We start from the raw sequence: 12,760 nt of genomic DNA, 5'->3' as shown, positions 1-12,760 counted from the left end.
GAGAAACAGAGCACAAGCAGAGGATGGGTAGAGGGAGAAGAGGGACAAACAGACTCCCTGCCAAGTGCAGAGCCGGAGGCCAGCTCTATCCCAAGACCCTGAGATCATGACTTGAACCAAAGTCAGACATTTAACCTATTAACCAATTAAGCCACCCAGGTGTCCCAAAAGAACATTTTGTAGGGACAGAAATGTTCTATACCTATACCTTAATTGTGGTTGTGGCTACATTTATGTATACACCTGTCAAAACTCACTGAATTGTTCAGTTAAAAAGGTGAATTTACAGGGCGCCTGGGTGGCTCAGTGGGTTAAGCCTCTGCCTTCAGCTCAGGTCATGATCTCAGGGTCCTGGGATCGAGTCCCGCATCGGGCTCTCTGCTCAGCAGGGAGCCTGCTTCCTTCTCTCTCTCTCTCTCTCTCTCTCTCTCTCTCTGCCTGCCTCTCTGCCTACCTGTGATCTCGCTCTCTGTCAAGTAAATGAATAAAAAAAAAAAAAATCTTAAAAAAAAAAAGGTGAATTTACTATACGTAAATTATACTTCAAAAAATGTGACGAAAGAAAAATTATCCCAAGTAAAAAAAATATATAATAAAATCATACATTTTACTATCCAGATTGTACAATTTATAAAAGCTTCTGGATTTTGTTACTTAAAAAAATAATCTTCCCTGGGGTGCCTGGCTGGCTCACAGTACAGCGTGCGACTCTTGACCTCAGGATTGTGAGCTGGAGCTTCATGTGTGATGCAGAGTTCACTAAAATATAAAAAATAGGGGCACCTGGGTGGCTCAGTTGGTTAAGCATCTGTCTTCGGCTCAGGTCATAATCCCAGGGTTCTGGGATCGAGCCCGGCACTAGGCTCCCTGCTTGGCAGGAAGCCTGCTTCTCCCTCTCCCACTTCCCCCGCTTGTGTTCCCTCTCTCGCTGTGTCTCTCTCTATCAAATAAGTAAATAAAATCTTAAAAAAATAAAAATTAAAAAATAATTAAAAATTAAAAATAGGGGGACGCCTGGGTGGCTCAGTGGGTAAATAAAAATTAAAAAATAATTAAAAATTAAAAATAGGGGGACGCCTGGGTGGCTCAGTGGGTTAAGCCACTGCCTTCGGCTTGGGTCATGATCCTGGGGTCCTGGGATCTAGTCCCACATCGGGCTCCTTGCTCGGCGGGGAGCCTGCTTCCTCCTCTCTCTCTGCCTACCTCTCTGCCTGCTTGTATGTACTCTCTCTCTCTGACAAATAAATAAAAATTAAAAAAAAAAAAATCTAAAAAAAAAAAATTAAAAATAGGTCACCCTGGTGGCTCAGTCAGTTAGACGTCTGAACTCTTGATTTCGGCTCTGGTCATGATTTCAGCATTGTGAGATCGAGCCCCACATGGCTCAAGTAGCTGAGCCTGAGCCGGCTTAGGATTCTCTCTTTCTATCTCCACCAAAAAATAATACATAATAATAAAAATAATAAAATAATCTTCCCTTTCCCTCCTGTGGGATGGTGAGTAATCATGTTAGCCCTGAGTGTGGTGGGGGTTGTCAGAGCCCAAGTGAACCAAGAAAGGAGTCCATATGGGAAGAAGACATGTGTTCAACCCAAGCACTGGAAGAGGGTGTCAACACAGAGGGGAAACCTTGCATGGGACACTAGGTCTCACAGAGTGAAGAGGATGTCTTCACATGAAAGCAGTCCAATTTAGGGTATCAGAGCCTAACTGGGGTGAGAAATACATCCAGAAACAGCGAGGAAGCTAACATGGGGTGTTAGAATCAGAGCAGGTTGAAGAAGGTATCCCTAAATTGGGACATCCTAGTATGGGCTGTTAGCTTCTTACAGGGGTAGCAGAATGCAAGGGATAGAAGGAAGAATCAGCAGAGAAAAAAGGCATCCAGGAGAGGAGAGGGTGGTAGCAAACATGAAAGTTTGTTTAAATACAGGAAGATATGAACAAATAAGTAAATATATTAAGGATAATGGAAGCCAGATTTCTTACTATGAGAGAAGAGTATTATATCTCATAGTATATGTATGCATATCTATATCTATATATGAGTATATATATATATGAGTATTTCTTACTATGAGAGACAACTACTACAAATATGAAAAAGAAAAGAACTAGAACTTATACTGAAGTGGGAAGTACTAGTGTGAACTCATCATTTACAATATATGCAGATAAATAAATATAGATATAAATGTGTGTGTACATACATCTATGTATTCCCAGCTTCATCCATTAAGAGGGTGTGGGAACATTAACAACCCAACAACAACAAACATATTAGCACTGAGATTGTAGCTTCAAAATGTCTGAGAAACAGCCAACTGCAGGACTAAGGCAGGTACGGTATAGGATAAATCTGTGCGTAAAAGTAAAGACATGCTCAAGGAATGATGGTGACATGTTATAAGGACACAAAAGCCAGCCTGAATGAGCTCTTATTGGCCAAATGAGGAACAATCTAAACATCAAAATAAATAGTACGGGCGCCTGGGTGGCTCAGTCACTGGGCATGTGACTTCAGCTCAGGTCATGATCACAGGGTCCTGGTATCAAGCCCGCCATCCGCATCCCGCTCCCTGCTCAGCGGGAAGCCTGCTTCTCCCTTTCCCACTGCCCCTGCTTGTGTTCCCTAGCTCACTGTGTCTCTGTTAAATAAATAAATAAAATCTTTAAAAAAAAATAGTAATAGAATATAATCCACTAAAAAATATTCATACAGATAGAAATACAGGAATACATTAAAAGTTAGATGAGGAGGGGCACCTGGGTGGCTCAGTGGGTTAAAGCCTCTGCCTTCGGCTCAGGTCATGATCCCAGGGTCCTGGGATCCAACCCCACACTGGGCTCTCTGCTCAGCAGGGAGCCTGCTTCCTCCTGTCTCTCTGCCTGCCTCTCTGCCTACTTGTGATCTCTCTCTGTCAAATAAATAAATCTTAAAAAAAAAAAAAAAAAGTTCTTAAAAGTTAGATGAGAAACAATATATTTACATAGTTTCAAAGTACTCCACACAAAACTATGTATTAACAATTACGTATTAACTTTGTAGTGAGGAAGCCCAGCAGGCATTACTTATATCAAGTAAGTAATCAAAGTAAAAAAATCACCAGTAATGGGATAAACTGAAATTGTGTACCACCTGATAGACTGCAATGAGCATCACTTTTGTGATTTTTCTACCCAAGTATATAACCTGTATGTATCTAATAAATAAGAGAACAGATAATCCCAAATTGAGGGGCATTCTACAAAATAACTGCCCTGTAATCTTCATAAATGTCAAGATTATGAAAGTCAAGAGAAGATGGAGGAACTGTTCCAGAATGAAGACTAAAGAGATATAACAAGTAAATGCAACATATAATTCTGAATGGGATCCTTTTGCCAGTAGAAAGATTAACAGCAAAATCAACAAAGCTTGAACCAGTCTGAAAACTAAATGGAGTACTGTATCAGTACAAATTTCCTGATTCTGATAACTGCATTGTGATTATGCAGGAGAATATTCTTGTTTGTAAAAAAAAAAAAAAAAATGCACATTAAAGCATTCTGCAGTGATAGGACATCAGGTCAGCAGCTTCCTCTCAAATGGTTCAGAGAAAAAGTTCTTTGTACTTTACTTACAAGTTTTCTTCAAGTACATGATTGTTTCAGGTTTTTGGGTTTGTTTTTTTTAAAAGATTTTATTTATTTATTTGACAGAGAGAGAGATCACAAGTAGGCAGAGAAGCAGGCTCCCTGTTGAGCAGAGAGCCCAATGTGGGGCTCCATCCTAGGACTCCGAGACCATGACAGAGAGACCATGACCGGAGCCAAAGGCAGAGGCTTAACCCAGGAGCCACCCAGACACCCCTGATTGTTTCAGTTTAAAGTGAGGAAAAAAAACAATTTTGATAAAAGTGAAATAATGTTAAAAATAAACTGTAATTCTTCATATTGTTAATCTTGGTTAGACACCAGACTATGCAAAATTACTAGGAAATCAAATGTTGGAGCCAGAAGACACTTTAAATACAGCCCAACCCCTTCTCGTAACAATTGACCTCAATCAGGTTGTGAATAGTTAAAGATTTAAAAATATAAAACCCCACTAAAGGAAGTTATTAGAAGAGTAATAGTGCAAGGGGCAGTTGACCAAGAGTGGGTAGAACAATGACATTCTGCCACTACAAATGGCTGTAACTATCAGCAAAGCACAATCGCAGCATCTCCTCCAAAAGATGAAGGGCTTTGTCTGCCGCTATCTAAAATTCCTTGCAAACGTGCAACTGGAAATACCCTGAAATAGCTGTGCTTCCCAGTTCAGTTTATTACATTCCGCTTAGCTATACAGTAATACAATGAAATGCAAATACAAAATAAACGTGCATGAACCCTGAACTTTAAGTTGCACAAGTCCATCATGAAACTGAAATACAAAGCATTTGCCAAATTGCTCCTTATGAATAAAGTTTTGTGATGAATCATAAGAATAATTAAAACACATTAAACACTGCATGTCAACTACACTCAAAAAAAAAACAACAACAAAAAACAAAAAACAAAAAAAAAAAACCCTTTTTAATCCAAAAAAAAATTTTAAACCGCAAATCAACGTGAAGCAAGACTTTCAGCGGTCGGCTGACTGTCCTTACTTAAAGATAGTGTTCAGACACTCTGAAATGACTGTCATATCTGTCCTGAAAGAACAGGGAGCATTTCCTAGAAATGTTTAAAAGTGCAAGGATCCTCTCCCCCTCCCCGGTACCACGCGTTCACTGGGGCGGTGACTAGACAGGCCCCCAACAACGCAGGGGTAAAGTAGCACTGGACTCTCTCAGCATTTCCTTTTGGAGAGGACAGCCCCCTGCGTCACTCGTTAACTCACTCAGGATGCAGGGCAGAAGTTTATCCCCGACGAACTTAACACAGTTGGCTCCCGCCCTCCCAACCCCACAGTCCTGCCCAATCTCGCCAGCACCAGGGCGCTGCCCCTGGGACCCGGCCTCCTCCAGCGCGAGGGTCGCGGCACCCAAACTTGCCTCGAGCTGGCCCAGCTGGGCCTCCCTGAGCCCCCGCGTACGCGGCCTCCTCCCCCTCTTCTCCCCTCCCCCTCCCCTCGTGCGGGTCCCTCACGCCCACCGCGAGGCTCAGCCCCGCCAAGAAGGCCGGACAGCCACCGGCAGCTCCGCCGCCGCCCGGCCCGGCCCTCCCCGCCTCCTGGCTGCGATGCCCTGCCCCGCAGAGCCCACTGGACAGCAGCCGGGGGGTGGGGGTTAGGGGAGACGGGGGCGGGGAGGCCTGGGGGCGGCGCCCGCCCCACACCCTTACCTGGCTTCTCGTGGTCGTAGCCTACTACGATGAAGTAGTCAGCCAGCCGGGCCATGGCCGCCGCCGCCGCGCCGGAGAAGCAGGTGCCGGTAGCCGCCCTCGCCGCCGCCGCCCACCCGGCCCGGGAGGGCTCAGCATTTTCCCTGCAGCGGCAGTAGCGGCAGCGGCGGCACTTCAGCCATGTTTGACAACCGAGGCGCAGTCTGCGCCTGCGCCGCGCGGAGCGCCCGCTCCTCCCCCGCCCCCACCCCCGCTGACTTGGGAACCCCTTGCGGGCGGTGAGCCCACTCCGCAGCATCTAGGGCCACGCCGACCGCTGGTTTGCGGAGTAGGCGGCTGGGGGTATTCCCGCCACCTCAGCCACTCCAGGCGGTTCATTTGAAGCCTCGCTGTCCCTTCGTGGCCCACCTCCGCCTCCCCCTCCCCTATTTTTTCCAAAGCAGGAGTCCTTCCTTCCGCCTTCTCTATTCTTTCTTTCTAGATCTGGTTAGAAGAGACAGGGATGGTTGAGGGGTCTCCTGGAAAGTTTGCTTTTTCCCCTCCCCCGCTCTACTCCCCTCCCAAAGACGAGATTCTCCCGCCTTCGACTGGAGCATGGAATTTGCACTGCCAGGGCTTTTGCTGCACGTTTCCTGTTTATGTTGTGCAGATGGGAATTTAAGGAACATGCCACCGAGCAGGCGGGGGGAGGGAGAGGCTTTTGCGCAATCTTGAGGCGCCTCTTGCTTCAGTGCTGGGTGGGCTGGGGGCAGTTGGTCTGGGCTTCCCCGGGAGTGCCCGAAGTGGGAGAGTGCGGGGGGATGGGGGCGAAGGAGGAGGAGCTGGATTCCGTCAAAGAACAGGGCATCACCGGGATCCTCCTAAACTGGCGGGATCCAACGGAGTACGAGGGAAGACGCTTTGTCTCTCTCTCAAGGGAGACCCTCCCTTCTGCATTTTCTCTGCTTGCAACGTTCCCAGGGCTTTCGAAGCCAGAGCAGGTGGTGACTTCAACTTCCCTACTCAAGAACGCAATAAAATGAATTAGTGGGTCTCATCATCCAATCTAGGAATTATCTAGGTCATTTTCTTGTTTGCTGTTCGTATTGATCATTTCGAATTTGGCTGATGAGTCACCCAGATGACTTTGTCTTGTCAATTGTTAGTATCTGAGGAAGTTTTAGTAGTTGGATAAGTTACAGGTGGTAGACTGAAGTTTTGGGCTCTCCATGATTTGCAAATATCATCTTCGTGGTTACTTACCACTACTCATTAATTGAGGACTTGACCCTTACCATTTATATCTAAGAACTCTGACCAGTGTCTGGTATACAGTAGGTGCTCAACTATTTTTAATGGGTGATTATACAATTTCCCCCAACTACCAACAGGAAGTTGCAATAGCTTGAACTCTGAACTGGAAGTCCAGAGGGTTGGAGTTTCAACTTCTGAAAGTTCAATTGATCATTTCCTCTTTCTGTGCTATACTTTCTTCATCTATAAATTGAGAGGGCTGGGCTATGCTATAACTGAAATTCCCGGGAAGGAATACCTTAACTCTAGGAATTTGTTTGCAAATTGCCTGCGGTCAAACTGAATCAGCCTAGTTACAGGGGTGGAGGGAAGATAACAGATTACTCTTGAAAATAATTAAACCAAAAAAAGCCTCAGTCACACGCCTTGTAAGAATCCTCTCTATAACTTCCCTGAAGAGCTCATCATCCAGCTTGATCACTTTCAGTAAGGGGTAATGTTACTTGCTTGGGAGGCAAGGAAGTTTATTTTTATTTTTATTATTTATGTTTATTATTATTATTATTATTTTAAGATTTTATTTATTTGAGAAAGAGAGAGATCACAAGCGGGGAGGAAGGGTAGAGAAGCATACTCCCCACTGAGCAGGGAGACTGATGCGGGACTCAATCCAAGGACCCTGAGATCATGACCTGAGCTGAAGGCAGACACTTAACTGACTGAGCCACCAGGAGCCCCCCATTCCACTGTTTAAAAGACCTGTTGTTAGAAAGGTCTTCCTCATTTATGTTAGAGTTGTCCTGTAACTTCCCCTAATTTTGCTCTCTGGAACTACCCAGAAAAAAAAAAAAAAAAACTATCTTTCAGATAGAGTTCCACATTTTTAAGGCAGCTGTCATGTTCCTTCCCCATTTTACTTTTCTTTAAATTAAGGCAAAGGGGTACCTGGCGGACTCATTCGGAAGAGTATGTGACTCTTGGTCTCAAGGTCTTGAGTTCCAACCATATGTTGGGTATAAAGATTACCTAAATAAAAAAAACTTTTTTTTTAAAGATTTTATTTATTTGACAGAGAGAGATCACAAGTAGACAGAGAGGCAGGCAGAGAGAGAGAGAGGGAAGCAGGCTCCCTGCTGAGCAGAGAGCCCGATGCGGGACTCGATCCCAGGACCCTGAGATCATGACCTGAGCCGAAGGCAGCGGCTTAACCCACTGAGCCACCCAGGCACCCTAAAAAAAACTTTTAAAAAAATAATGTTAGGGGACACCTGGATGGCTCAGTGGATTAAAGCCTCAACCTTAAGCTCAGGTCGTGATCCCAGCATCATGATTCCAGGATCTTCGGATCCAGCCCCGCATCAGGCTCTCTGCTCAGCCCGGAGCCTGCTTCCCCCAACCTCTCTCTCTGCAGGCCTCTCTGCCTACTTGTGATCTCTGTCAAATAAATAAATAAGTAAAAAAAAATTTTTTAGGGGCGCCTGGGTGGCTCAGTGGGTTAAGCCGCTGCCTTCAGCTCAGGTCATGATCTCAGGGTCCTGGAATCGAGTCCCGCATCGGGTTCTCTGCTCGGCAGGAAACCTGCTTCCCTCTCTCTCTCTGCCTGCCTCTCCATCTACTTGTGATCTCTCTCTGTCAAATAAATAAATAAATAAAATCTTTAAAAAAAAAAAAATTTTTTTTAAATGTGAAATTTACATATCATAAAATTAACCCTGTTAAAGTGTACAATTGGGTGGTATTTAGTAGATTCAAAATGTTGTATAACTACCACTTCTATCTAGCTCCAAAACAATTTTGATCATACCCAGTAAGCAGTCACTCCCATTTCCCCTCCCCCAGCTCCTTGTAACTACCAATTTTTTTTCTCTGTGGATTTGACTATTATGGATATTTTATATAAATGGAATCATACAGGGGCACCTGGGTGGCTCAGTGGGTTAAAGCCTCTGCCTTCAGCTCAGGTCATGATCTCAGGTTCCTGGGATCGAGACCCACATGGGGCTCTCTATTCAGTGGGGAGCCTGCTTCCCCCTCTTTCTCTGCCTGCCTCTCTGCCTATGTGTGATCTCTGTCAAATAAATAAATAAAATCTTAAAAAAAAAAAAAGGAATCATACAATATGTGACCTTTGTAGATTCTTTCATTTAGTATAATGTTTTCAGATTTCATCCATGTTGCAGCATCTGTCAGTATTTCATACTTTTTTATGGCTGAATAATATTCCATTTTATGTATATACCATATGAAATATAATGTATCTAATTTTTTTCGTTTTCTGTGCTTTTGGTTTCATATCTAATGCCATTGACAAATCCAAAGTCATAAAAATTTGCTCCTGTTTTCTAAGAGTTTCATAGTTTAAGCTCTGGTATTTAGACCATTTTGAGTTTTGCACATGATATAGGAGTCCCATTTTACTTTCTAAATGTGTTGAGTTTTATTTTATTAATAAGTGTTGGCTCAAGTTATTTAAACTTTTTTTTTTTTTAATCAAAGCTTAGTTGTTTTCAAAGCCTAGAATTAAATGCTGTGTGCTGTAAGGCATATTCCATTCTGCTGGGTGGGCTGCCATTCCATTTCCAATGCATGTTCTGTAGCAAAAGGATTTTGACATATCCTAGTTGTATGTATAAAGCACCATATGTTTATATACACATGTGAACATATTTAGCATACACTGGAGCTGTGCTTTGTTTCTTGGCCAACAGCTGCCAGTCTGCTGAAACTGATAAACCCTGACAAGGCCGCTGATTACTGAGGTTGGCTAAAAGCCAGACCATCCCCTTGAGATAACCACCATCACTTTTCACCAAAGAGTGTGGGAGTAAAGCAATCCCAGATTTGTTTTACTGATGTCTGGCAGGAGCAGGAAGGGAAGAAGAATATGCAACACAATGATGATACGTACACAGCAGATGCCTTTCATTCATGCTTTAGAAGAAAAAAGGGCCAATTACTAGTAAGCAAGAATTATCAGTCCTCTCCTCCTACAGTTGGCTGTTGCGGAGTGAGTGGTTGATCTCTGCAGTCATTTCAAGTGCTTCCTGTGGTTAGCCACTACAGTTCAGAGAGGCAGTATGAGAGTTAGACTTAACCAAATGTCCATGGGCGTGGCTGGGGCCTCTTCAAATGGTCTCTACCACCAGTAACAAAGGAGACCACTTAGAAAATTGCCTGATCCAATCCCATATCTCCATCCACTCAGCTGCCTAGTAATAAACTTAATGATCCTTACCCTTGACATAACGCCTCTCTCAGCCCTACATTCATCACTCAGCCCTATTGATCTTACTTCCTAAATGTGTATACTGCTCTCCACCCCCATTGCCACCCCACTCTCTGAGCCACTATGTGAGCCACTATTACTTTCCACCTTAACTATTGCAGTAACTTCCTAACTGATGTCCCTGTTTCATGGGTGGTTCCAGAGTTTCCATGTAGGTAAAACTTAAGGACAGTAAGTGAGCCTTGTCTTCAAATTAAATTTGTATAGCAAACACACTGTTTCTACGTGGGGTGTATGTTTGGAGTACAGGAAGGAGACTTCAGAAATGGTTGATGGAAATCAACCAGTTGCTTTTCGTACGTGTGATTATATGAATAGTTGTATCCTGACACACATATTAAGTACCCCTGACATTAGCAGCTATAGTATAAGTATATAAGTGTATGTAAGTGCTGTGAGAGTTTGCAGGCTGCTTTTACTTAGCTTGCATGTTTATTTGGTGAGCAGGACTGGCTACATAATTTGTAGAACCCAATGCAAAATGAAAATGTAGGACCCTCTGTTCAAAAATTATTAAGAATTTCAAAACAAGGGGCTCCTGGGTGGCTCAGTGGGTTGAAGCCTCTGCCTTCGGCTCGGGTCATGATCTCAGGGTCCTGGGATCGAGCCCCACATTGGGCTCTCTGCTCCGCAGGGAGCCTGCTTCCTTCTCTCTCTCTGCCTGACTCTCTGCCTACTTGTGATCTCTGTCAAATAAATGAATAAAATCTTTAAAAAAAAAAATTTCAAAACAAAGGGCACCTGGGTGGCTCAGTCGATTAAGTGGCTGCCTTCGGCTAAGGATTGAGCCCCGCATCAGGCTCCCTGTTCAGCGGAGAGCCTGCTTCTCCCTCTCCCTCAGCCTGCTGCTCTGCCTACTTGTGCTATCTCTGTGTCAAATAATAAATAAATAAAATCTTTAAAAAAAAAAATTCAAAACAGGGCACCTGGGCAGCTCAGTTGATTAAGCATCTGCCTTCAGCTCAGGTCATGGTCCCTGGGGTCCTGGGATCCAGCCCTATGTTGGGCTCTCTGTTCAGTGGGCTACTGCTTCTCCTTCTCCCTCTGCGTGTCACGCCCCCTGCTTGTGCGTGCTCTCTCTCTCTGTCAAATAAACAAAATCTTAAAAAAAAAAAAACAAAAAACACTTCAAAACAGTGACAAACAGAGCATTAAACCAAGTGTAGGACCCTCTGTGACAGAACATGGTACATGTTCATGAAGCTGCCTCTTTTGGTGAAACTTAGGCAGAGTGTGAGTGTGTATGTGTGTATAGGGGTACATTAATAGAGATTTTAAGGGGAATAGGCCCTCACCTGTCTCTCCAGGGTGCCACCATTGCAACTGTTTCCCTTCTTGTTCTTCTTTAATCCATTCAACACATTAAATAGCCAAAACAGGGGCACTGGGTGGCTCAGGGGGTAAAGCAAGTGACTCTTGATCTCATGGTCATTTCAAGCCCCACCTTGGCAATATAGATTACTTTAAAAAAAGTAAATAACTAGTGGGGCACCAGGGTGGCTCAGTGGGTTAAAGCCTCTGCCTTCGGCTTGGGTCATGGTCCCAGGGTCCTGGGATCGAGCCCCACATCGGGCTCTCTGCTTATCCGGGAGCCTGCTTCCTCCTCTCTCTGCCTGCCTCTCTGCCTACTTGTGATCCCTGTCTGTCAAGTAAATAAACAAAAATCTTAAAAAAAAAAAAAAAAGGTAAATAGCCAAAATGTTCCTATAAGTAAGTGTGTGTCAGATCACTTCTCTCCCAACTTTAAACCTGTCAATAGATTCCCATGTCATCATGAATAAAGTGCAAAATCTTCATCATGTCCCAAAGGGTCCTATTTGCTCTAATCCTGATGACCTTGTTAATCTCATTTCATGCCCCTCTTCCTTCTCACTCAATACATTTCAACTATACTGGCCTCTCCTCACGTACCAAGCACTTTCTTAGCCCTAAGGCTTTGTTCATCCTGTTTCCTCCATTTGGAACACCAGGTCCCCCTAGTTTTGCTTTTCCTTCAGAACACTTACCATAGTTTATAATCATATATTTATTCTTTTGAAGATTTGTTTTTAATTTATTTATTTGACAGACAGAGATCACAAGTAGGCAGAGAGGCAGGCAGAGGGAGAGGAGGAAGCAGGCTCCCTGCTGAGCAGAAAGCCCGATGTGGGGCTCGATCCCAGGACCCCGGGATCATGACCTGAGCCGAAGGCAGAGGCTTCAACCCACTGAGCCACCCAGACGTCCCTCTTTTGAAGATTTATTTATGTCAGCCTACCCCATTATGCTGTAAGCTCACTGAAGACAAGAATGATGTTTGCACTGATGATTTCTGTATGTACAGAGCTAGACATGTAATACATCTTCAGTAAATATTTGTTAAAGGAATAAACGCACTTTCAAATTATGCAAGCCCATATATAAGAACTGCTTCATTACCGTGTATGGTGGTTCTAATCTGTTAGTATAGGATCCCACTTGGAGGCAGGTAGCATAATTGTTGATCTTGTTAACACCTTTGGCTACAGCTGAAACCCAAATGATCTAATCATCACTTTTTTTTAAAAAAGATTTTTTTTTTTAAATTTATTTGACATATCACCAGTAGGCAGAGAGGCAGGCAGAGAGAGATAGGAGGAGGCAGGCTCCCCGCTGAGCAGAGAGCCCGATGTGGGACTCGATCCCAGGACCCTGAGATCATGACCTGAGCCGAAGGCAGAGGCTTCAACCACTGAGCCACCCAGGTGCCCCTAATCATCACTTTTATAATCCATTTATTAATGATACACATTGTGTCATCAGTAGTAAATTTCTCTTGAAGTCATCTTGTCTTATTCTGTTATAGCTGTTAGTATAACAAGCTTCCATATGTTTACCTTCTTCTCCATGTTCTCTTTCATTTATCCTATAGCAACTTATATTCTGTTAAGCTTCAGGGAGGTTTGTTTTCTG

General features: G+C 43.9%; 1 protein-coding gene across 1 annotated transcript in view; it reads right to left on the bottom strand.

The window, feature by feature from the left end:
* The window catches only part of LOC111159403 (SET binding factor 2), a 501,856-nt gene extending 496,491 nt beyond the window's left edge, over nucleotides 1-5,365 (bottom strand). The window contains exon 1 of the mRNA XM_022521837.1: nucleotides 5,311-5,365. Coding sequence (XP_022377545.1) covers nucleotides 5,311-5,365 — 55 coding nt within the window. The remainder of the gene's footprint in view (nucleotides 1-5,310) is intronic.
* Between the last annotated feature and the right edge of the window lie 7,395 nt (nucleotides 5,366-12,760).

This window comes from Enhydra lutris, unplaced genomic scaffold (genome assembly GCF_002288905.1).
Source record: "Enhydra lutris kenyoni isolate GAN:26980312 unplaced genomic scaffold, ASM228890v2 scaffoldscaffold68, whole genome shotgun sequence".
NCBI classification, from domain to species: Eukaryota; Metazoa; Chordata; class Mammalia; order Carnivora; family Mustelidae; genus Enhydra; species Enhydra lutris.
Note: the sequence above shows the minus strand (reverse complement) of the source record. Positions and strands in the feature narration are given on the sequence as shown.